Raw genomic sequence first — 21,871 nt, 5'->3', positions numbered from 1 at the left:
GGAACCGTTACGCTTGCCGCTTGCAACTGCCACAAACTTTCAAGCATGCTGCGACTCTTCTCCAAGCGGGCGACCGACGCGCCGCCGGCGTCGCTCGAGGACGCGACCGACTTTCCCGCGCTCGCCGCGCAGCTCTCGGTGGTCGAAGGTACGGCCCGCATGCGATTCCTTGGCACACGCTATCGTGGTAGATCGCCTGCGGACGACGAGCTCGCTCCTCGTGCGCCACAGCCAAGCGCTCGCGGGTGCCGCCGCTCGCACCGCCATCACTTCATGCGACGTCTGTGGCTAGAGCTCATGCAGACATCGACCGAGCTGCGCGCGCTGCTCATACCACCGGCCAACGACGACGACGACGTACATGGCTTCCATGCGCATCTGTGACCATGTGGATCTTGCTAGACGACGTCGTTGTCCGAGCAAAGACGTTGGCAGACAGCGTCGCGCAGTTCCGCACCACGGCCATTGCGCCGCTGCAATCGCTCCTGGGCTCGTTTCCGCACCTCCGCGTACGCTGCCGTGCGATTCTGAGAGCTAACGCCTGCCGTAGCATCGCATGGACCACCGCAAGAGTGCACTCGCCACCACCCAGCGGTACGAAGCCAAGGTGCGCGACATGCACGGCGAGTCGGCGCGGCTCCAGCGGGTCACGAGCCTCTTTTGTGCAGAATGGTTGGATGCACGCGTGGTGTAGAACCGGGCCAAGCTACACGCTGCTCAAGAGCGCTTTCAGCAGCTCGATGCTGACGTGCGCGACCAAGTCAAGTCGCTTCTAGCTCTGGACGTTCGCGCTGTCGTCGAGCCGCCGCTGCTTCAAGTAGAGCTTCGTTTCCATCTCGCCATGTAGCCATTTTATGCATGTAGCTGGCCGAGTCCCAGCAGCAGTGGGCAACAGCACTGCAGCACGGCTCGCAGCAGTTGCGCAGTCGCATTCAACTAGCGTCGCCACGGATCCTGCCCAAGGCCCGGTCGCTGGACCCACAAGGTGCACATCGACGCAAGACCCATGCCAGACTACCTCGTTTTTGTAGACGACACGGACACGGAAGAAAGTTGCGACAAAGTCGGCTCGTTCCAGCGCCATGGCTCGGACGATCTAGACATCCTCGACAAGAGTCGCGCGATGCGACCCAAGCACCAACATGCATACGGTACCAAGACGTGGGAGATGCACAAGCACATCAAAGCGTCATTGGCGAGTGGCCTCGATGTACTGGAAGCGGTGCAGCTGCCGCCCGGGTTCGCCAAGCTCGAGTGGATCGCCGTCCACGTCGTGGATTTCTTCAACGAAGTGTCGCTGCTCTACGGCACGATTTCGGAGCTGTGCACGCCGAGTTCGTGCGCGGCCATGACGGCCGGGCCGTGCTACACGTACCTCTGGGCCGACGACGGCGGCGTCCCGACGGCGTGCAGTGCCAGCGCCTATGTCGACAAGCTCCTTCGCTGGGTCGAAGTCCAGATCGAGAACCCGACTCTCTTTCCTTCCGGAACGCTGGCGCCGCCAAGCAGCATGGAAACGAGCGCGCGCAACATTCTCAAGCGGCTCTTTCGAGTCTACGCGCACATTTACCACTCGCACCTGGCCGACTTTGTCGCGCTCCACGCCGAGTCGCACCTCAACTTTAGCTTCAAGCGCTTCGTTTTCTTTGTGCTCGAATTCGACCTCGTCGAGAAGAAGGAACTCAACGCGCTGCGAAAGCTCATTGCAACAATCGCGCCCGGCCGCCTCGACTAGGACGCCACCTTACCCGACACGCGTGACGTGGTCTTGATAGTACCAGCCACGCGACTTGATACAATGAAACTTGTGACTTGATACGCATGAGCATGCGATGCATGCCCCGACGCCCCAACCTCGCGTCGATCGTCCGCTCTCAGCGCCTAGCCTTTCATCAACGCCTGACGTTGGTGGCGCAGCGTCCACAAAACGGGCGATGATGTAGTGGCCTCGATGACCATATACTAGTATAGTGGGCTCGGATTTGTCTATCAGATCTGAATTACAGGGTGGTTAACACTCGACATTTGCTAGCTCAGCGCTGTACACGAGCCCGATGCGCAACGACAATTTATGTCCCGGGCTCAACAAAAGCGTCCCTTTTAGCCGCCCGAATTGGTGCTACGAAGAAGGACTGGTGGATGACGGCAGCAGGTCAGCAAGCGTTGCAATGAGGCTCGTCGCCGCCGGGCGTTCGCTCGGAATGAGGCGCCAGCACTCTTCGATTACGTGTCCGTAGCCACCGAGAGTGGACGGCAAGTGCGGACGGAGCCCGTGGGTAGCCTTGGCAATAAAGTCATCGGGGGCTACTCCCGCAAACGGGTTCGAGTGCGGGTTGGGGTACGGGCAGAAGAGCTCCCAGAGAAAGATGCCAAAGCTCCAAATGTCACTTGGGTACGTATATCTACTCGCTGTGTGTGGCCATACGCGTCTCCATACGCGCCTTACCCGTCACCCGAAAAGACCTCGGGGGCTGTGTACCCCGACGTCCCCATCGCGTCTGTGGCCTTGGACGCACCGAGGCGAATCGCGCTGCCAAAGTCACAAAGCTACCGGCGGAGTCGCCCTCGTATCCTGACGGCCTCTACTACCTTGGCTTCGGGTACACTCGTGCTATCTTCAATTGGCGCCACGAGGAGGACGTTGTGCAGCTATCACGAGGTTATAATACCACCGCATCGATCGCCAAGCGTGACGCACCTTGAGATCCCGATGCACGATGCGCTCTTCATGAAGGTACGCCAGCGCACAAGCGACCTGGAGAGCCAAGTACCCTTTCTATGAAAACATACCGTATTCAACGAAGTAAGTCACTGCTGGGATACCTGGACTGGTGTCACGAGTGCCCACGTTGGGCGGTCCCGGCTCGCATACAGACTATGTAGTACATGGAAGGTCGAATCTTCTTCAAGGTCCATCTCAAACAGTGAATTTCGTACCTGCCACCCGCCATGTACGCCGAGACGAACCCCAAGCGCGGTGAGAAGCGCACATATTGCAGCTCCAAAATGTTGGCGTGGCGCAGTGACAGCCATAGCTCGAGCTCGCGCCCAAAGGCGGCGACGACGGGGTACGGAGGCGCGCCGCCGATCTCTTCATACCGAAACTCTTTGAGAACGCGCTTGCCGTCGTCGAGACTGTAGACGGCGGCAGAGATGCCTTCGCCAATGACAGCGTCGTTGGCTTTTGAGATCGCTTCCGGCTCGATACGCTCGTCTGGCACCCGACTGCGAAGGGTTTCGAGAAGTGCGAGAACGTCGCTGACCTAAACATACGTACGCTAACCCTATGCCAATATCCCAAACGTACGGGGCGTCGAAGGGTGGGGGATGGCGCGAGTACGCTCGGAGGCCGAACGTCGACTTTGCGCAGCGCAGCTTTTGCGGTCGCCAGGTCGGCAAAGGGAAAGAGAGGGTTGCGCGGGGGCGGCGTCGGGGGCACGGTACCTTCGAGGAGGTACAGTAGCTTGATTCTGCCCGTGGGCTTCCCGCGTCGACTCCGCAGCTGCACGAAATCGCAGAAGCGGGTGCGCTGGATCGGGATCGATGCCTCGCCAACCACGAGCTCGTTGCCATTACAGCGATTCAGGACCCGCACCTCGAACGCACTCGGAAAGGACGCGTTCGAGAGCAAACGAAAGTCCACCCAGCCCATCGACCACATGGGCGACGTGGTCGGCGCATTGCAGGCTGTCGGCGTCGTGGCGACGGGGGCAGTGGGCACGACGATCTGCACATATGGGCGCAAGAGCCGACTGCAGACGTGGGGGCGCCGCCATCGGCACGGATCAACAACGTTGGCGCCATGCAAAATATGCACGCGAAGGCGCCACTGCGGGTGAGCGTTCACGTCCAACGCCGATGCTCCGTCGCTGTCGTAGTCCACGCCGTACAGCTCGGGGGTCAACGGCAGCACGACTTGCGCGAGGAACTTGGGGTGGCCGGGCAGCCGCTCCTTGCTGTGCGTCATGGCGAGCTTATGGTTGTGCAAGATGATGCCGATGTTGCCGGCGCGTTTCGATTCGTACACGGACGCGTTCCACGCAGGTTTGTGCGGCGACGGCAGCGTGTGGCACGGCGCGTTCCGCAAGTGACGAGCCTGTGTCATTGACGTTGGCACGCCCTTTTTCGTCGGCGACGGAAGGTACGGGCAGTCGTAGCCCGTGGTTTTGCCCCACGTTGCAATGAGCTGCGACACACCGTCTTGCTCGAGAATGCGGTGGATGCGGTGCGGGGAGCCCGACGTCTCTTTCAGCGCCGCTCGAGACCCGGTGTGGGCCGTCGCAGGTAGTTTCAAGAGCGGGCGCTACATCACGCGTCAAGACATGTGCGGAAATCATAGTTTACCTCGCGCAGCCACGCCTCTCGGCTCCTCGTCTCGTTGCTCTGCGCTGGCATCGCGCGCTGTGATTTGGACATTTCTCGAATCTAAATTGGCCCGAAACGGTTCAGAAACAAGTGCGAATGGCGGCCGAGGTCCCGATGGCGAGCGAGAGCGTCCTGGTCCTTGATGCAACCTCCGACTTGCTTTCGATCGCTCAGAGCGACAACCAAACGAGTCCACTGCCCAAGGAAGCGCCCGAACTGCCAAGTCTCGCAAAAGCGACGCCACCCCCGCCCCCCTCATAGACCTTTATCGCATACCAAACGAGGTCGAGACAACCAGTGTCAAGGCGGTGGCGTTGACCAAGGTCATGACGGTCGCAGTGCCAACCAAAGTGGATGCCACGGCCGATGCCGAGCCCACGGCGCCCGAAAAAACGAGTCCCAAGAAAAACCCCATCGATGTTGCCCCTGCACCGTCGGGGCCCTCCCGCAGCCGTCTCGACGATGCCACCGACGCATTGCGTAGCCTTCACTTCGACTCGTATTATGAAGACGACTCGGACGAGACGCCCCTGCTCGAGGCCAAAAGTGGTGCGACAGCATCACCTGTCTACAACGACGCTGCGTCCGAGTGGGTCGTCTGCCAAACCGAGGCAGGGTACGCGTACTACTACAACACACGGACCCACGCGTCGCAGTGGGAAGCACCGAGCACGGACGACAATGGCCGCGACGCCTTCTTTAGTGCGGTGACCGCGGGCGATGTGAACGCGGCGACGCGGCTGCTCTTGCGTCATGGGCGGCAACTGCTCGACGTATCAGACCACAACGGCCGCACCGCCGTGTGGTATGCCCTGGGGCACATAAGCATGGCGCAACTTCTCTTTGAGAGTGGTGCGAACTTGAATCTCACGGACGTGGACGCCAATGGCCTCGTGCACGTCGCGACGCGGCAGCGCAACGTTGCCTTTCTCGCGCTCCTCGCGGTCTACGGCGCGAACTTGGACCTCGTTGACGGTGCGCAGCAGACGGCGCTGCACATTGCCGCAGCCTCTGGGTACCAGCGCTGCGTGGACGTGCTACTGCGGCACGGCGCGACGCCTGACGTGCTCGACTCGGCCGCCCGCTCGCCACTGCAGCTAAGCACTTTAGGCAACCATGTGGCCTGCGTCCAGCTGCTTCAGAAAGCGTCGGCACAGCAAGCGCCGGTGGCCGACATGGCTCTCCTCACACAGGTGGTTTCTATAAACCGACGCTATATTGTCTTAGCGTTATTGTAGCGGGCGGCGCTGGAGCGCGAGGTGACCATGGCGCACGCGCAGTTCGATGAGGTTGGCATGTTGCTGCTGCTCGCAAGCGATATCCACTGGTCCGTACTAGCTGCAAGAACGCTACACGACGCTCGAGACAGCGCACCGCATCGCCAACGCCCGCATCGTCATGCTGGAAGCGGTCGTCGACCGCTGCGAGAAGGACCTCGATGCCGAGCGCGCGCTTTTGTGGCAAAAAGTGAATTGGATTTTTACAAATCTGCATCTCAAAAGACATAGGAACAAACGTTCAACGACGCCCAGCAAGCCCAGTACGCAACGCTCCAAGACCTCCAGCGCCAAGTCGACGACGTCGTTCAAGTCGCCGCGTACGTCGATGGGTCAGCGCTGCAGGAAAGGGCTCACACGCTTTTTCGTAGCCGCTCCCGTTTGGAGGTGACCACAATGGTCGAAAGCCACCTCCCAGTACGAGAGAGCGAGAGGTCCCTTTACGTCGAGGAAGGCGACGCGACGTCGTTGGGGCCATCCGACGCGATTGCCTGTACTTGCTTCTCTCCTTCATTCGAGCCAAAGCCCATGCGGGTATTTTGTCTAGTCGATCATGATGAGGACGACGTCAAGGACGACGAGGCACCGATTGCACCGGAGCGCGTGGGGGCCATCTGGAGTGCCTTCTTCAACAACGCTGCCAAAGCTCGTGTCCAAGACGACAATCCGTCCAATGTATTGGACGCGGTCTATGACGGCGACCTCGTCACGTTGCAGTCGCTCCTCGTGCACGGCGCGTCACCCGATCCGCGCAACGACGACGACCAGACGCCGCTGCACGTTGCGTACGACAATCGATATTGTCTGTCAATTGGTTGATGCATGCTGCATAATCGAGGTAGAAGCGCGCATGGTCGACTCGAATGCGTCTCGCTTCTTTGCGAGTACATGGCCGACATGGAGGCGCGGGATGCCCACGGTATGGACGCTCTTGGCTACAAAAGTTGATGGTGGAGGGTAGGCCACACGCCTTTATTCCTCGCGAGTCGTCGCGGGCACTTGAGCATTGTCAAGTTTCTTCTCGAGAGCGCGGCCGACGTTCGTACCGCCAACGACGATGGCCGAACACTCGTGCACGCCGCGGCGCTCAGCGGCTCCCTGCCCTGCCTCCATCTCGTGCTCGAGGTATGTCTCTGTCTCTCAACACGTTGCAAGAGCGCAAGTGTAGTACGGTGGCGACCCATTTGCGGCCGATCGCGACGGCGAAACACCGTACGAGATGCTGCTCGAGCGAGGCGACGAGACGGCAGCGCCGTTGCTCGACTACTTGGACAGCCAGTGCTCGCTTCGCCAGCCGCCCCGTCCAACCTCGCCGACCGTAGGCCGCCTGTTCATGCAGCCGCCAAAGATCATACGAACTATGCGACTAGGCGGCCGCGCCAGCGCAGCGCGCGGCTACGAGCAGCTATGACATGGACGAGGGGCATGAAGCACCTCGGGAAGGCTGGCGAGGCGTACGTACATTGCGGCGACCAACGATCGGTTCTTAGTTATCTACGGTAGTGGATTCGTGGCAAGGCCACATCGCTCTTAGGACTCGACAGAACAGCTGCAAGCGAAGACAATGACCAAGCGGCTGCCGAGGCGCCGCTCTCGCCGCTCAAACCACCCACTGACGCCGAGGTCGCGAGCTCGATGGCGTACCGTAAGCTCGTGCCGCCACGTCACGTCGAAGAAGCCATGCAGCACCTCCAGGTAGCTCTACGAGGATCGGGACGAGCGTGGCGTACTCTGAACATTGTAGTCGACTGCGCAGCACGCCACGTCGTCCAAGCGTGGTTTGCCCCGTGACGTCGCCCACGCACTCGAGCGACGCAGCTCGACCAACCAGTTTGCGCTCGCGACGGACGCCAAGTCGCTGCACCAAAAGCAAAAGAGCTCGGCGCGCTACGTCGACATAACATTTCACCCTTAAGCATTGCCGTCTTCTGTGTGGGTTCCTTGCAGGGGATTGAGCTCAGTCCCAATGTCAAAGACGCAGCTGCTCGGGTGGAGGAGGCAAACGTGCAGCGGAATGAACGTCCGCTCGAAGAATGGTTTGAGAAAAGCACGCTGTCGCGTCGCAGCTCTGTGCAACGTCACGCTCTTCTTCGACAAAACTATCAAGGAGCTTCTATAAAACCATAGTCACATATTGCTAAACTTGCTGTACCGAGGGCCCCTGGCTACATGAAGCGACCGGTATCGAGTATCAACCTTCCAGGGATTTATGGAGTATATCAACGACCACCATTCAGCGGCTCCGACAGCGACCAATCAAACGCGCGCACGCTGTCTAGCGGCCATGTGATTGGCCACAACCCAACGGCCATCCCCCAGATTCGTGTTCAACCAATCCCGTCGCTCGACATGTCGGCAGCAACCCACACGCTCACTTTGCCTTTGCCCCTTGACCAGCATCAGCATGACCTCTGCCTTTGTGGACCTCCTCGGACCGACGCTGCTCCAGAGCGGACCGCCGCGCACCGATGTGGCCATCGACCAAGACGCGTACAAGGCGGCGTTCGAGTGGCCCCACGGCTGCGACGGCTGCGAGGACCAAATCGTCGGCAAGCGCTTCAGCTGCGACCAGGACGCCAACTTTGATCTGTGCAGCAAGTGCATCCACGAGGCGGCGACGCTCAAGCCCGAGTGCACGTTCACCGAGGCGCCGATCCCGGACAAGGTCGCGCCGCACTCCTCGACTGTTGTCGCCACGGCCGAGATCCTCGCTGGCAAGAAGGTGCTGCTGTACTTTAGCGCGCACTGGTGCGGTCCGTGCCGCGGCTTTACGCCGACGCTCGCCACGTACTACACCAAGCTGCAAAAGCAGCTCAACTTTGAGATCGTCTTTGTCAGCTCCGACTCGGACGACGAGGCGTTCGCAGAGTACTTTGGCTCGATGCCGTGGCTCGCGCTGCCGTACACTGAGCGCGACCGTAAGGAGGCGCTGAGCACCAAGTTCAACGTGCAGGGCATCCCGACGCTGGTCGTGCTCGACGAAGATGGCGCTGTCATCACGACCAACGCGCGCGGCAAGATCTCGTCCGACCCGGACGGCCTCGCCTTCCCGTATGTGCCCAAGACGTTTCGCCAAATGCTCGGCGACCGCTTCATCAACCGTGACGGCGCCGTCTTTGGTGCTGGCGACCTCAAGGGAAAAGTGCTTCTTTTGTACTTTGCGACGGCGGCGGTCGAGAGCTGCGATGCGTTCACGCTGCGCCTCGCGGACGCCTACGAGAGCGCCAAGGCGCATGGCCACGAGCTCGAAGTGCTCTATCTCTCGTGCGACGAGAGCCAGAACGTGTTTGACGACCAGCTCTCGACCATGCCGTGGCTTGCCGTGCCCTTTGACACAGCCAAGACGGCGTTCACAGACTTTGCCGAACTCTACGAGCTCGAGACGATTCCGCAGGTCGTCGTGCTGGGCGTCAACCAAGGACCGACCCGGGCCGTCATCAACAAGAACGCGGTCGCAGCGATCACGAGCGACACGGACAACAGCGCGTTTCCGTGGCCGCCCATGAGCGTCGTGGACCTCCATGTGAGCACGTCTTCGAACGGATTCTCGATCAACGACAAGCCGTCGCTCGTCTCGTACTGCCACACGCTCGAAGGCGACGACCTCGCTCAGCACGAAGCCGACATGAAGACGCTCGCGGCCGAGTGCGGTCGTGGCACCGTCTGCACCGGCGACGTCTGCACGGTGCAGGACGAACCGAGTGTCGTCTTCTTCACGGTCAAGACCGCCGGTGGCCTCGGCGACCGCGTCCGGGACATTGCCGGTGTCAAGGACGACGACGTCACTGGTCCGTACGCGATCCTCCTCGACGTTCGCGGCGGCAGTGCGTATGTGCACGACGGTTTGAACGTCGACGCGCTCCGAAAGACGCTCCAGCAGTTCCAGGACAAGGCCCTCGACATGAAGCGCTCTCGTTCTGAGCCAACGGTGCCGGCTGTATAGTGCAATGCTTGCGATTTGATATGTAGTAATGGACAAGTTGTCTTTTCTTTTGGTGGTTTCGTAACTGTCGTAAAAGGCAAACTCAACCATGTATCTACGACCTAGTGGTCTAGCTACACACTTGAAATGGGATATGTATTCATAGAGTCGATAACTGGCTGACTCTATGGATGTTTTGATGGGAATACAACATGAAATGTCTTCTTTGTCCAGTGAAATTACCTCGTAGGAGGCGTTTTTCAAGGTGCACGAATGCTGTCTCTCACTTGGAACGACGCTGTTTCACGTCGCGTAGAGCTTGCTTGGACGTGAGCTTGACCAGCTCATAGCGCATAGCCGCCATTTCGGACGACATCACATGAACCTTGGTCCGAAGTTCTCCATCAGTCATGTCCAGCCCCAGGACCGCTTTCAAAGTGGCAAAGTTGTATTGCGAGTGGCGTGCTTCCATCGTGAGCACTTGCTGCTCCAGCGCCGAGAGCTGCGAAAGCATGTCGTCGTTCATGTCCTTCAAGGCCGTTCGGACGATATTGTCGTCGAGAAGTTTGGCCAACGTGATCTCGAGAGCGTTTGCTTTCTGCTGCGACGCCAGTGTCGCTGCGCGTAGCTCCCCTTCGAGGCTCGAAACGCGTGCTGCCAACGCAGTCGTCTCTTCGTGGCCGCGGCGCAGCTTGGCCATCTCGACATTTTGCGCGGCCATGTCTTCCACTGCCTTTACGTACAGTGTACGTTCAAGCTGATACCGGCGCTGCGCACCGTCGCGCTCACGCTCGAGCACTCGGCGGGCAGCCTCCGAGTCGAGCAACCGCTGCGCCAACTGCTGCTGCGCGGTTGTGTGGGCACTCTCGGCCTCAAAGAACTTGGTATGGGCCGCAGACAGGAGCTCTTTGTAGGCAGCGACAAGGTACTGTGATAAGATGGCGGGTGTGCCACCACTGGTCGGCGCCGAGGAAAAAGAAGTGTGCATCGGAGGACGAATCGAGTTGTGACGTAGGAAGCGCGCACCGTCGTTTGACAGGCCAATAGGATGGCTTCCAAGTCAGGTGACGGAATCTGACTGCAGAGACAGCGTGCTTGCTGATACCTTCGAACCATCAATGACGACAAACCAAAGGTGTATTTGGCACCGGTAACGCAAGTGAAAACCTAACCCGATTCAGTCGACGACGAGCAAGCTACGTGTGTACAAGATATGGACTTCTTCACATCAGTCCCCCGTGAGGTTGTACCGTTCGTTGGCCATGCAAATGATGGCGCGCCGATGCGAGCTGGCGACATGGCGTTCTATCGCTAAATATGGCAAACGCCACAAATTTTGACATGCACACCACATTTTACCAAACAAGATCTTTGACGGCGTGGTATCAACCACGCGCTCACACAAGCCCGTCTCCCTGGGGGAAGGTGCGGAGCCACTACTGCCCGCGGCGCATAGACAAGGCCATTGCCGAGCGCGACGCCAGCACGTCATCGCACCGGGCGGCGAAGATCGGCATGCCATCGACGTCCACACTGCGGCGAGGACCCATCGACGTAGGCCAAGAAGCTGCATCACGTGCACCCGAGCTGCCAGTCATCGCCGCCACCCGTCGTCGTTGGTTTGGCGCCCAACGATGTTGCAGTGGCCGACTGCGACGAGGGCGATGAACCAGGCATACAACCCAGCGGGACCGCAGCTTGGTAACTTGGTCGAGCGAGTGACCACCAACGAGCGGCAAAGGCTCCAGCCTAAGATTGCAACGTTGGCGGTGCATTATGCTGCCAACTGGTACGACGGTCTGTGTCCCCAGCCATCCGGCTGCGACGCAATCAAGCACGTCCTGGGCTTCCGACCGCGTACTCTCCCAAGCAGGTCGTGCGGCTGCGCAATCAAAGCCTCTGCGAGTGCTTGATGCTTGGCAAGATCGTCGGCGAGGCCAAGCTCGACATCACCTTCAACGAAGCCTACCTCTTGGCCGTGCAGGACGCAACAACGAGCTCGCCAACCACGCGCAAGGCGTCGGTAACGCGCCAGCCGCAGCGATCGTACGCGACCTCAGTCTGACGGAGAAGCCTTCTACGATCATGGCCTGGCTGCGCGAGTGCCTCGAGCTTGGCGGCTTCAAGCAAGACGGGCGCGGGATGCGGAAGCGCGACAACTAACTCTAACCAAGAGCTAGCAGAGTCAGACTTAGTGAGCTTATCTCAATGGTGCCGTAGTACTAGTTTGTGGAGTCGCATCGCACAAGAAGACGAGGCTGTCAGACGGCGCGGTATGCTCTCCATCAACTTGATAGATCGAAAAAGACGCAATCACGTAACCCGAATATCTCTTGCATTCCCAACAGACTCAATATAATACCTACATACGACGTCCTTCTTCCTTCATTTTCTACTCTGTTGTTGTCGAAACGACGGGCGCCGCGGGTGTCGCCGCCGCCGCCGTCGTCTCCTGCGCCTTCTTCTGCTTCATGAGCTTGAGCGTCTCGATCGTCGGACGGTCCCACTGCGTGAGCTTGAGCGACTTGTTGACGTAGTACACCTTGCCGTTGTTGCGCGAGACCTTGGCTTCCCAGCCCATCGGCAGCGGCGCCTCTGGAAGCGAGTCCAGGTTGAACGACTCCTGCGGCGGCAAGTTGCTCGTAATGACGCGGGCCTTGCTCTCGACGCGGTTGAGCCCCGGCCGCGACGTGCCGTTGGTGACCGTCTTGCCGTTGGTCGCCGTCGTCGCTGCCTCGTCCTTCTTTTCCTCGCCCTTGTTGCCGTAGAAGCTCTTGAAACCCGACGGGATACCCATGCCGCCCTTGATGCGGCTCATGGCGCCACTCACGCTCGAGGTCGACGCGGACGAGATCATGCCCAGCACCGAAGTGCGCGAGCCGCCGTCGCTCTCGACGTCCGTCTTGACCGTCGAGTCGTTGTAGTCCGAGTTGCGCTTCTCCGTGTCGGACGTCGCGTCGTCGGCGTGCGCCGGTGTAGCGTGTGCCGGCGTCGCGTTGCCCCAGAAGGCGGGGCGCTTGATGTTCTTGATGAGGCTGACAGCCGACCCGAGGTGGGACGAGCCCGTCGAGACATCCTTCTCGTCCGTGAGCGAGTCGAGCATGACGCCGCCTTCGGCCGCGCGCACGTCGGCCTCGGTGATCTTCTTGGCGCCGAGCGTGCGGAAGAGCTTGCGGCGCGCGGGCTTGGCGCTGGCGTCGTGGGCTGGGAACCCGCCCTTGGCAATCGTGTCCTTGAGCTTGGCGTTCTCGGCCTCGAGCGCTTCGATCTTCTTGTGCGCGACCTTGAGCGCTTCCTGCTCTTGCTTGAGCTTGACGATCGTGTTGGCCATCGCGAGCTCCTTGTCGAGCTTGAGCTTCTCGAGCTCCGACTTGAGCGACGCGAGGCTCGACTTCATCTCGTCGTTCTCCTTCTTGAAGATCGCGTTGGCGTCCTGGAGCGACCCAATCATATCGGCCGAGTCGGAAATAATCGCCTTGTCCGTCGACTTGGTCGTCGGCTGCGACTGCGCCTGCGCGAGCTGCGCGTTGCGCGCCTGCTCTTCGAGGAGACGCTGCTGCAGCATCTTGAGCTGGTACTGCATGTCGGCTTCCATCTTCTTTTCCTTGAGCGCGGCGAGGTATTTCGGGCGCTCGAGGTGCATACGCGCATACGCTTGGACGCGGATGATGAGGCGGCGCTTCTTCTTGTACGTGATGCGCTTGGCATACCCGAGAAGATGGCGCTGGATGATGACGGCGCAGTGGTTGCGCTTGACTTCGAGCGCCACCTTGCGGCCAAGAATGCCGCGGATGCGCGCCTGCGCCTTGACGAGGCCCTTGAGGAACGTGTTGTAGCGGTGCATCGCAAGCACGCAGCGGATGACCGACTGCAGCTTGACGATCGCGCGCAGCTGGCGCAGGTACTTGATGCGCTGCGTGAAGCCCTTCATGATCTTCTGGAGGAAGCGCGCCTTCTTGTCGAGGAACTTCTTGCGGCGGTCCTCGAGCTCTTCGAGCACGCCGAGCTGGAAGTAGATCTTGGTCCAGCCCATCTGGTACTGCGCCGGCGACGTGAGCTTGAGCTTGGTCATGAGCTGCTCGCACTTTTCGCGCGGGTTGCCCGGCCCCGCGGGGACGAAGAGGCGGAACTTGGCCAAGAACTCCTCGTGCGTCTGTCGGTTCGGGTACGCGGCGCGCGAGATGCGAATGGCTTCAATGACACCGGCGCACCGCAGCTGCGAGACAACCATCGCGTTCTCCATCGTCGTCGCGCTCTTGATCGAATTGGGCTTGATGCAACGCACGTACTGCACGTTGGTCGACTGGATCGTCGTCATGAGCTCCGTCAAGCTGTCCTTGAACTGCGACCCGACGGTCGAGATGTTGAGCGTGCCGCCGCGACGGCGACCGGCCGGCACCTCTTCCTTCTTTTCCTCGACGGCCTTTTCCTCAAAGAGCTTTTGGATGTACGTCGTGTCCGAGCCGCGCATGAGGTCCGAGAGATCCGGGAGCAAGTTATCCTTGTGCTTCTCGAGAAACCCGAGCGACTCGTACTTGACGGGCGCCGCGTAGTGCTTGATGATAAACTCGGTGCGCGACGTACGTGGAAACTCAATGACGCTGGGCTTGTACAAATCCTTGTTGATCGACGAGATCGTCGACATGAAGCCGGCCTCCGAGCCCTTGGTCTTCTTGAGCTCTTCGTTGAGGAGCGAGATGATACCAATGCGGTCTTCAATGACGTTGAGCACGTCTTGGTTGTCCGAGAACTCAATGTGTTCCCACTGGATGCCCTCTTCCTCGTACTCGATCTGGACCGTCTTGAACACGTCCGACGTGAACTTTTGCTGCAGCTTCTCGTTGGCGTAGTTGATGCAAAACTGCTCAAACGAGTTGAACTTGAAGTGCTCGAACCCAAAGATATCGAGCACGCCAATGTGGTTGGTCATCTTGGCATCGTTCGAGAGCGACAAGTTGATGAGCTCGACGAGCCAGTCAAAGACGCGCGAGTAGATGGCCTTGGCGAGCGCGTCCAAACACGCTTCCGCATCGCTCTAGCGTCGCAATATGAGATACCGCCGCCAAGATATCGAGATGATAGTACCTTCTTGAGCGGCACGCTGTACACGTCGTTGCGCGCCCGCATCGTACGCGAGCAGAGCGCCTTCTCGAGCGACTCCATCGTGAGGCCCATGAGCTGCGTGATGTACGTCGCCGAGACATCGCCGGGCGCGATCATGGACTTTTCGTCATCGGACGGGTCCGAGATGATCTGCAGGTTGCCGAGGTGCAAGATACCAGCAAGCGTCTTGTAGAGGTCGAGCTGCGCCGCCGCCGAGTAGCCAATGAGGCTGAGGCGCTCGGCCGTGACCATAAAGTGGTGTGCGTCCGACTTGCCTTCGATGAGCGCCGTGCTCTTCTCGCCAATGTACCGGTATGTAGCGTCCTGATCAAGGAAGAGCGTCTTGGCCATGTCCCCCGAGTCGATGAGCTACAACATACAATCTGAGTCCTTCGCATACATATCGTGCAAGCATCTACCTGGTAGAAAATGTGGTAGTTGCGCTCGGGAAACTCGTGGCCAATGACACGCGTCTTCTCGAGGAGGTACGTCTTACACTTGGCACCGACGAGCGTGCCCGCGCGGTCAAACTGGAGCTGGGTGAACTTGCCGAAGCGCGAACTGTTGTCGTTGCGGACCGTCTTGGCGTTACCAAAGTACTCGAGCAGCGGTGAGACTTGGATGATCTTCTTGATCGTGCCATCGTTCATGCCACCGGCGATCGTCGCGAGGTGGTTCATGAGAATCTTGGTCGTCTCCGTCTTACCAGCGCCCGACTCGCCACTGACGAGGATCGACTGGTTGCGGCTGTGCGTCTTCATGTTTTCGTACGACGCGACCGAGGTCGCGTACACGTGCGGCGGCAGCTCTTCGCGTGGGATGTTGAGGTACCGCACGTGCTGCTCTTCCGCATACAGCTCGGGCAGCCACTTGTACGGGTTGACCGCAATGCAGATCGTGCCCGTGTATGTGTATGGGAGCTCGCGCAAGAAGCGCTTCTTGACGTTGTACAAGATGGCGGCCTCATGGAGGTAGTTCAATGTGATCATGTCCTCAATTCCGTCGTCGCCGACGTTTTCGTTCTGGAACGGCAGCGTGTCGACGGTCTCCATGGCCTCGCCCTTGCCGCTCATGAGCGCGCGCGTCTTCTTGTCTTCGAGGTCGACGACGCGCTCCTCGACGTGGCCATCGACGGTCCAGACCTTGCATGTGATCTGCTTCGTGCCCGCCTTCTGCCCGACGACCTCGGCCGGCAGCCATACGTCGACCTCATCGGGCACGTAGCAGAGCGCCCCGGGAACCATCTCGAGCGACGACATCGTCTACTTGGTCGTCGGTCGATGCGGAGGCGGAGGAAGATGAGGCGGTTCCGGAGGTCCGCGCTCGAAAGTAAAGTGAGGCCCCAAAGCCCGTACACCCGATCCAAACATAGTACGTACCGTACATTACACTCAATGTACGGTAATGGACGGTCTTTCCATACAAAACGCAAGATACACTGTCGTCGCGACGGCGGGCGGACGTACGGCTTTGCAGTCAATGACACATTTTTATTCGGCTGTCGTATCTTGCCCCATGGCTAGGTTGAAAGGTATGGCCACAGTTTGCTTTTTTAAAATTGCACCGCGTCGTCAATGACACGGCGGGGTGTGGAGAATGTACGGCCGTACATGCTCTGGCATTGGTGGCGATGAAGCCAAAGGCAGCCGCGCGGCCAAGTTGAACTTCTTTTCCTCACAACGCATGTGGCACCCAAGAGGCGAGCGAGCGAGGTAGACACGACGATACATGCATGTGCAGGCGTGCAAATGCGATGCTGGCGCCAAGAAGAGACGACCGACGACCAGCTGGAGACACAACGCGGCGTGCGACACGCCTTGTACACGCGGCAATTGCCGCCACGCAGAAGAGCACATGAAGGAAGAGGCCAAGGTAGAGACGGGGAGGTCGCACTGGTCCAGGATCGCGCGGCCTTGCGTGGTTGGGTTGTGGTAGACACCAGCTGATACTACATGTACCCGTGCGAGATCGTCCTGAGAATCCTGCAACGTTTTGGCGCCGCAAAATTTCGTGTGGTCCTGCTTCGGAATTCGGCACAACGTCCGTGAAAGTCCGGTTCTTGTGACAGACCCGCGGCTTATTTTCGGCACAACGTGCCACGTCATGTGTGGACCGCAGGCGGAACCGCTGCGATTGGAGTCACCGTTTCTTCTGGCTCTGTAGCGGGCGTTCACACGATGGAGTGGCCGGGTTGTCCTAGTAGCAGTAGGTGCATTCTGCAGCGACGACATGATGTCGAAGCGCTTGGGTCGCGTAGTGACACCGACAGGAAGAGTGCCGGAAGCGCGTCGTTTTTGCTGGCAGCCTGCCAACGCCTACGAAAGCGTATCCTTAGACCAGGTACGCACATCGTCGTTCTAGCATGGCCAGAAAACCTTGTGTTCTGGGATTGTGTGGTCGCGTGACGACGCGCAGCCGTGCGCCTCCCGGTTGCCCACGTCCCTTCTCGCATCGTCGTTTGCGAGCAGTAGCTTTCTCAAGCGACCTCGCGTCACGCTTTCAGGGTACCAAGAAGTTCTGGTACGAGACGAACCGTGGTTTCGACAAGTTTGCGATCTTGGCGCACACGTGTGTTGTATGTGGGCCACGTGTGAATTCGAAAAACACCATGAGCATCACGTGTGAAATGGAGCGTCTTTTCCACAAACAACACGTATTTCACACACGACGAGAAACAGTACTAATAGGGAGGTAACGAGGATCGGCACGTCGCCGGTCACCGACTCCAAGAACGATCGCTTGTCTACTTTTGGGTCGACCAGCGGCTTCCGCTCGGCTTGCCCGCGCGTCTTCGTGTCCACACTTGAATTTTCCAGTCGCAAACCATTTGCTCAAGTTCGACCAGCCGCCAACCGTTCGGTTAGAAAGAGCCTGGCGATGGTACGTGACTCACGCTCGGAGCTCGCCATTTCACAAGGCGTCTCGGCCTCCGCCGGTACGACGCGGCCACGCCGACGACGACGAGGCTCATGCGGTTACGTGTATTAGCATCAACATGTACGACTCGTTCAACTCGCCCCGGAACAACGCAGGCGGTCTCATGGACCAAGGCCAGTACGAGACGCTACTGAGCGAAGTGTCCAAGGCGGTCGGGCAGTTCAATGGCATCATCCGCTCGATCGACCAAAAGGTACTTCGCCCTTTCTGCATCGTCGTCATCGATGTTCGCGGTAGGTCTCGCTCTATGGCACGTCGCTGGACTCGCGCGCCAACCACGAGAAGCTCACGGAGCTCGTCGACAAGGGCAACAAGCTCGTGGGCAAGATCCAGAAGCGGCTCAAGCTGCTCACGGACGACGTCAAGAACAAGAGCGGCCCGAAAGCCAAGGCCCGTGCGACGGCCGTGAAGAAGCTCTCGTCCGACTTCAAGTCGCAGCTCGAGCTCTTCCAGAAGAGCTGCGAGACGGTCGTCGCGGCCGAGACGCAGGCCGTCGACAACATTCGCCGGTCGTCGTCCTCGTTTGTGCAGCCCAAGGGCGAGACGAACGGCAACAACTTCTTCAACTACAACGAAGACCAGATTTATGCCCAAGCCCATGTGACGACGTACGACGAGGACGATATGATGCGCCGCGAAGAAGACATTATTCACATCAACCACCAGCTCAAGGAGATCAACGCCGCGTACAAGGAGATTGACGGCCTCGTTCAGGACCAAGGCGAAGTCATTGGTAGGACGAGTCTTCTGGGCGAAAGATGATGATGCGGATGACGATGCTAGTTGAGATCACCGACAACATTGACAACGCCCACGAAAACGCCGAAGAGGGCTTGAACCAGGTCAAGCAAGCCGACATGCGGAAATCCTACTGCGTCTGCACGAAGCGCAAGATGATCTGCTACGGCGTGCTCGGCCTCATCCTTGTGCTACTCGTCCTCACGCTGGTCCTCGCGCTCGGCAAGACTAGTTAAATTCATCTCGGCTTGCGCTCATGTACCCACATTTTCACATTTTTCGTCGTGTTGGCTGATATTTCACTCACATTTCGCAGGATATATCAGTGGCGACACGTAGACAACATTGCCGCTGATATGTACACTTTTGTCTCGTACATATTGTCATGCCTCCTCTTCCTGGTGACGCACGGTTGCAGTTGACGGTTGCAGTTCGCGCCTTTTGTACCGGTGACGGTAGCAGGATGATAAGAAGCCATCCGACAGAAAAGAGAGAAGACGCTTGCCCCAAGTCAAAGCAGTAAGGTCGACGTCAGCACGCACGAGCGATGCATGTCTTTATCCGTGGCATGGCCCACGCGTGACTGCGTTTGCGGGAGCTCGGACATGCCGAAAATAAAATCTGGTCGCGGCACATGCCGCGTCTTGGGCGGTCGCGCGTCTCTGTTAGTGTACCTGAAGAGCAGCTTTGATTGGTCCAAAACATCGCAGGCGGCGACGTTTGATTGGCCATCGCACCCAACCTACTTCGAAGTTCGGCGCAACTGCCTGCGTGCGAGAGAAAACTTGGTTTTTGTAGGCGAGGATGCTCGAAGCGAAGGTGGGAGCGAAATATCGAAGGATTCGGAGCGTATTTTATTTAAATACCATAATAAAAAGGTGGCCGAGATCCAAGACCGGCAGCAGCAGCAGCATGGCAGGTACGCCGACGCGCCGACGCCATCGGAAGACAGCGGTCGCTATCGCCGTGTCTGTCTAGTGACAGAGCAATGTGTAGTGTACAGCTGGGGGCGCGGCGAAGACGGCCAGCTCGGGCTCGGCGATACCAGCGACCAGTACCGGCCCGTGCTGGTCGAAGCGCTCCGCGACAAGTGCGTCGTCCAGATCGCGTGCGGCAGCGGCCATACCGTCGTGCTCGATGAAAATGGCGATGTGTATACGTGGGGCCGCGGCGACGATGGGCGGCTGGGCCATGGCGACAACGGATGGAAGTTTGTGCCACGGTTGGTCGAAGCGCTGCACGGAAAGCGCATCAAGCAAGTCACATGCGGCAGCTACCACACAGCCGCCGTGACCGTCACAGGTGAGCTCTATACATGGGGCGGCGGCATGTACGGCAAGCTCGGCCACGGCAACGAGAGCGGGCACTCGGTGCCGTACCTCGTCGATACGCTCTCGAACCACAAGGTCGACCAGGTCGCTTGCGGGTCGCGCCACACCGTCGTGCTCCTTGAAAACCGCGACGTGTACACATGGGGCGACAAGGAGAACGGCGTGAGCGGCCACGGCGACACGGACGGCCATCAATACCTGCCCTGCGCGGTCGACGAGCTCAAGGACAAGTCCATCATGCAGATTGCCGCCTGCGGGTTTCACACAGCAGCGCTCAGCGGTACCTATTCCTTCCATGTTGGAGATCGACACGCTTATATACCCGGCCGCCTAGACGAAGGCGAGCTGTACACGTTTGGCGAAGGCAAGTTTGGTCGGCTCGGGCACAATAGCGAGCGCAACCAGCTCGTCGCGCGCGTCGTCGAGACGCTGCATGGCAAGCGCATCAAGCAGGTCGCTTGCGGCGGCTTTCACACGGCCGCGGTCACCGGTAAACGTTGCATGTACATCGCTTGGTTGACCTGATATATGCATGGCCTAGACACGGGCGAGATCGTGCGAACTCTGCTGCGCCTGCAGGATCCATCACAGTGTCTACTCTAGTATACGTGGGGTGGCGGTGAGCACGGGCAACTCGGTCACGGCGACAAGGTCAACAAGACGATTCCGTCGCTCGTCAAGCACCTCGCCGACAAGGTTGTCGTGCAAATCACGTGTGGCTGGAGCCATACGGTCGCGTTGACGGGTGCGTTTGTGGACAATATTGTCTTCCTACAGCACGTGTAGAGAACGGCGAGGTCTATACGTGGGGCAATGGCGACCACGGCAAACTCGGTTCGTCCTCGCGCATGGAACCCTACCCCTCGGAGCGTTCATGTTGTAGGCCACAACGACCAAGTCAAAGTGACCTTGCCCAAGCTCGTCGATACGCTCCAGTCCAAGCGCGTCGTCTCGATCGCATCGTACAACGAGCACACGGTCGCCCTCGTCGGTACCCATCGTGTCGCCTTTGGAAATGTGTGGCGATTCTCGTCGACTTAGATCCTGTCGCGATGCTGCGGCCGTCGCTGCTCACCTCGTCGTACGCCGCCGACATGCGGTCGCTCATCGACCAGCCCGACTTTGCCGACGTCGTGTTTCTCGTCGACGGCCGGCGCGTGCACGCCCACCGCGCGATCTTGGCCGCGCGCTCGGACCACTTTAAGGCCATGTTTTGCTCGGGCATGCGCGAGGCGCGCGAACTTGAAGTGCACGTCGAGACGATTCGCGCCTCGGTGTTTTGCTCTTGCTCGAGTACATGTACAACGACGCAGTCGACGTACCGACGCCGGAACTGGCCATCGAGCTGTACGCGGCCGCCGACATGTATACGCTCGACCGACTCAAGGGCTTGTGCGAGCTCGTCGTCCAGAAAGGCCTCGCCGTCGAGAACGCTGGCGTCCTCTTGAGCGCGGCCGACGAGCTCCACGCGACCCGACTTCGCGACCTCTGCATGCATTTCATCGTTCGGCACTTCGACACCGTCACCAAGACGGAGGGCTTTCAACTACTGAGTCGCGACCTCATTCTGGAGACGCTCCAGAACCGATAAGCACGGGATCGACGCGTGCACCTAATCTACTATAATCTACGTTGCCGTCTCCCACAACATACGCCTTGCGATGATGTGCTGCCCAACATTCGGGTGGTGCGACCTCGCGCCGACATGGTTGGCGCCGTGCGCAGACGTCCTCATTGGTAGTGATACCATCATCATCCTCACCATCGCCGGTGCGAGCCGAGGAAGACAGCTAGAAGCGCACGCTGCAGAAACCAACTTGAAGCCACCGCCAAAGCGAGACGCGCGTCGACATTGGTCTTGCGTGCGATGATATGACCATGTGCTTGAACATCGCACGAGTCACTCGACGATGTGCCTGTTACCGCGGACCGAGACCTAACCACTACTGTCGCTACGACGCAACGCTTCCTACTCGTCGCCCTTCTTCTTGCGGCGGGGCGTCGACTTGGCCTGCTTCTGCAGCGCCAGCTTCTTGTTGATAAACTCGGTCGCAAACGCCGAGACCTTGGGCGTGGACCCAAGGTTGGCGGCCAGTGTCTCGCGGATCTCGCCAGAGTCGTCGAGCGTCGCGCAGTACTGGATGAGCGTGAGGTCGTCGCTTGCACCGAGCTTCTTGAGCTGCTTGCCGCACCACACC

The 21,871-nt window shown here is 59.4% G+C and overlaps 10 protein-coding genes across 10 annotated transcripts in view; 6 read left to right on the top strand and 4 right to left on the bottom strand.

Annotated features, from left to right (window-relative positions):
- Window positions 1–45: 45 nt before the first annotated feature.
- On the top strand, window positions 46–1,735 carry SPRG_02523 (hypothetical protein; the record flags this gene model as incomplete). Its single annotated transcript, XM_012341095.1, has 8 exons — window positions 46–148; window positions 192–245; window positions 293–357; window positions 426–509; window positions 551–646; window positions 695–817; window positions 865–985; window positions 1,032–1,735. The coding sequence occupies 8 exons, from the start codon at window positions 46–48 to the stop codon at window positions 1,733–1,735; spliced, it is 1,350 nt and encodes a 449-aa protein (XP_012196485.1).
- Window positions 1,736–2,095: 360 nt separating this feature from the next.
- SPRG_02522 (TKL protein kinase) lies at window positions 2,096–4,414 on the bottom strand. Its single transcript, XM_012341094.1, has 8 exons — window positions 4,345–4,414; window positions 3,308–4,303; window positions 2,938–3,263; window positions 2,824–2,875; window positions 2,699–2,776; window positions 2,590–2,649; window positions 2,447–2,547; window positions 2,096–2,402 (listed from the first exon to the last, which is right to left on the bottom strand). Exons 1-8 carry the CDS (start codon window positions 4,393–4,395, stop codon window positions 2,120–2,122), a joined length of 1,947 nt encoding a protein of 648 aa, XP_012196484.1. The 5' UTR covers window positions 4,396–4,414; the 3' UTR covers window positions 2,096–2,119.
- A 19-nt stretch (window positions 4,415–4,433) lies between these two features.
- On the top strand, window positions 4,434–7,568 carry SPRG_02521 (hypothetical protein). The gene is made up of 12 exons (XM_012341093.1): window positions 4,434–5,558; window positions 5,604–5,654; window positions 5,704–5,832; window positions 5,874–5,962; window positions 6,014–6,135; window positions 6,190–6,427; window positions 6,485–6,561; window positions 6,604–6,767; window positions 6,811–6,960; window positions 7,013–7,096; window positions 7,146–7,337; window positions 7,387–7,568. The coding sequence occupies exons 1-12, from the start codon at window positions 4,692–4,694 to the stop codon at window positions 7,555–7,557; spliced, it is 2,334 nt and encodes a 777-aa protein (XP_012196483.1). The 5' UTR covers window positions 4,434–4,691; the 3' UTR covers window positions 7,558–7,568.
- Window positions 7,569–8,046: 478 nt separating this feature from the next.
- SPRG_02520 (hypothetical protein) lies at window positions 8,047–9,585 on the top strand (the record flags this gene model as incomplete). Its single annotated transcript, XM_012341092.1, has 1 exon — window positions 8,047–9,585. The coding sequence occupies one exon, from the start codon at window positions 8,047–8,049 to the stop codon at window positions 9,583–9,585; it is 1,539 nt and encodes a 512-aa protein (XP_012196482.1).
- A 262-nt stretch (window positions 9,586–9,847) lies between these two features.
- On the bottom strand, window positions 9,848–10,552 carry SPRG_02519 (hypothetical protein; the record flags this gene model as incomplete). Its single annotated transcript, XM_012341091.1, has 2 exons — window positions 9,848–9,907; window positions 9,950–10,552. The coding sequence occupies 2 exons, from the start codon at window positions 10,550–10,552 to the stop codon at window positions 9,848–9,850; spliced, it is 663 nt and encodes a 220-aa protein (XP_012196481.1).
- Window positions 10,553–11,476: 924 nt separating this feature from the next.
- SPRG_02518 (hypothetical protein) lies at window positions 11,477–11,727 on the top strand (the record flags this gene model as incomplete). The annotated part of the gene is made up of 2 exons (XM_012341090.1): window positions 11,477–11,587; window positions 11,635–11,727. The coding sequence occupies 2 exons, from the start codon at window positions 11,477–11,479 to the stop codon at window positions 11,725–11,727; spliced, it is 204 nt and encodes a 67-aa protein (XP_012196480.1).
- A 150-nt stretch (window positions 11,728–11,877) lies between these two features.
- On the bottom strand, window positions 11,878–15,989 carry SPRG_02517 (hypothetical protein). The gene is made up of 3 exons (XM_012341089.1): window positions 15,087–15,989; window positions 14,650–15,036; window positions 11,878–14,599 (listed from the first exon to the last, which is right to left on the bottom strand). The coding sequence occupies exons 1-3, from the start codon at window positions 15,924–15,926 to the stop codon at window positions 11,957–11,959; spliced, it is 3,870 nt and encodes a 1,289-aa protein (XP_012196479.1). The 5' UTR covers window positions 15,927–15,989; the 3' UTR covers window positions 11,878–11,956.
- Window positions 15,990–17,662: 1,673 nt separating this feature from the next.
- SPRG_02516 (hypothetical protein) lies at window positions 17,663–18,578 on the top strand (the record flags this gene model as incomplete). The annotated part of the gene is made up of 3 exons (XM_012341088.1): window positions 17,663–17,797; window positions 17,842–18,337; window positions 18,388–18,578. The coding sequence occupies 3 exons, from the start codon at window positions 17,663–17,665 to the stop codon at window positions 18,576–18,578; spliced, it is 822 nt and encodes a 273-aa protein (XP_012196478.1).
- A 676-nt stretch (window positions 18,579–19,254) lies between these two features.
- SPRG_02515 (hypothetical protein) lies at window positions 19,255–21,264 on the top strand (the record flags this gene model as incomplete). Its single annotated transcript, XM_012341087.1, has 9 exons — window positions 19,255–19,261; window positions 19,339–19,953; window positions 20,008–20,163; window positions 20,215–20,228; window positions 20,277–20,418; window positions 20,460–20,507; window positions 20,557–20,664; window positions 20,715–20,926; window positions 20,968–21,264. The coding sequence occupies 9 exons, from the start codon at window positions 19,255–19,257 to the stop codon at window positions 21,262–21,264; spliced, it is 1,599 nt and encodes a 532-aa protein (XP_012196477.1).
- A 378-nt stretch (window positions 21,265–21,642) lies between these two features.
- SPRG_19427 (hypothetical protein) overlaps window positions 21,643–21,871 on the bottom strand; it is a gene marked incomplete at both ends in the record, with an annotated part of 2,058 nt that continues 1,829 nt past the window's right edge. Inside the window, one exon of the mRNA XM_012341271.1 lies at window positions 21,643–21,832. Within this exon, the coding sequence (XP_012196661.1) occupies window positions 21,643–21,832 (190 nt within the window). The remainder of the gene's footprint in view (window positions 21,833–21,871) is intronic.

This window comes from Saprolegnia parasitica (genome assembly GCF_000151545.1).
Source record: "Saprolegnia parasitica CBS 223.65 unplaced genomic scaffold supercont2.6, whole genome shotgun sequence".
Classification (NCBI taxonomy): Eukaryota; Oomycota; class Saprolegniomycetes; order Saprolegniales; family Saprolegniaceae; genus Saprolegnia; species Saprolegnia parasitica.
Note: the sequence above shows the minus strand (reverse complement) of the source record. Positions and strands in the feature narration are given on the sequence as shown.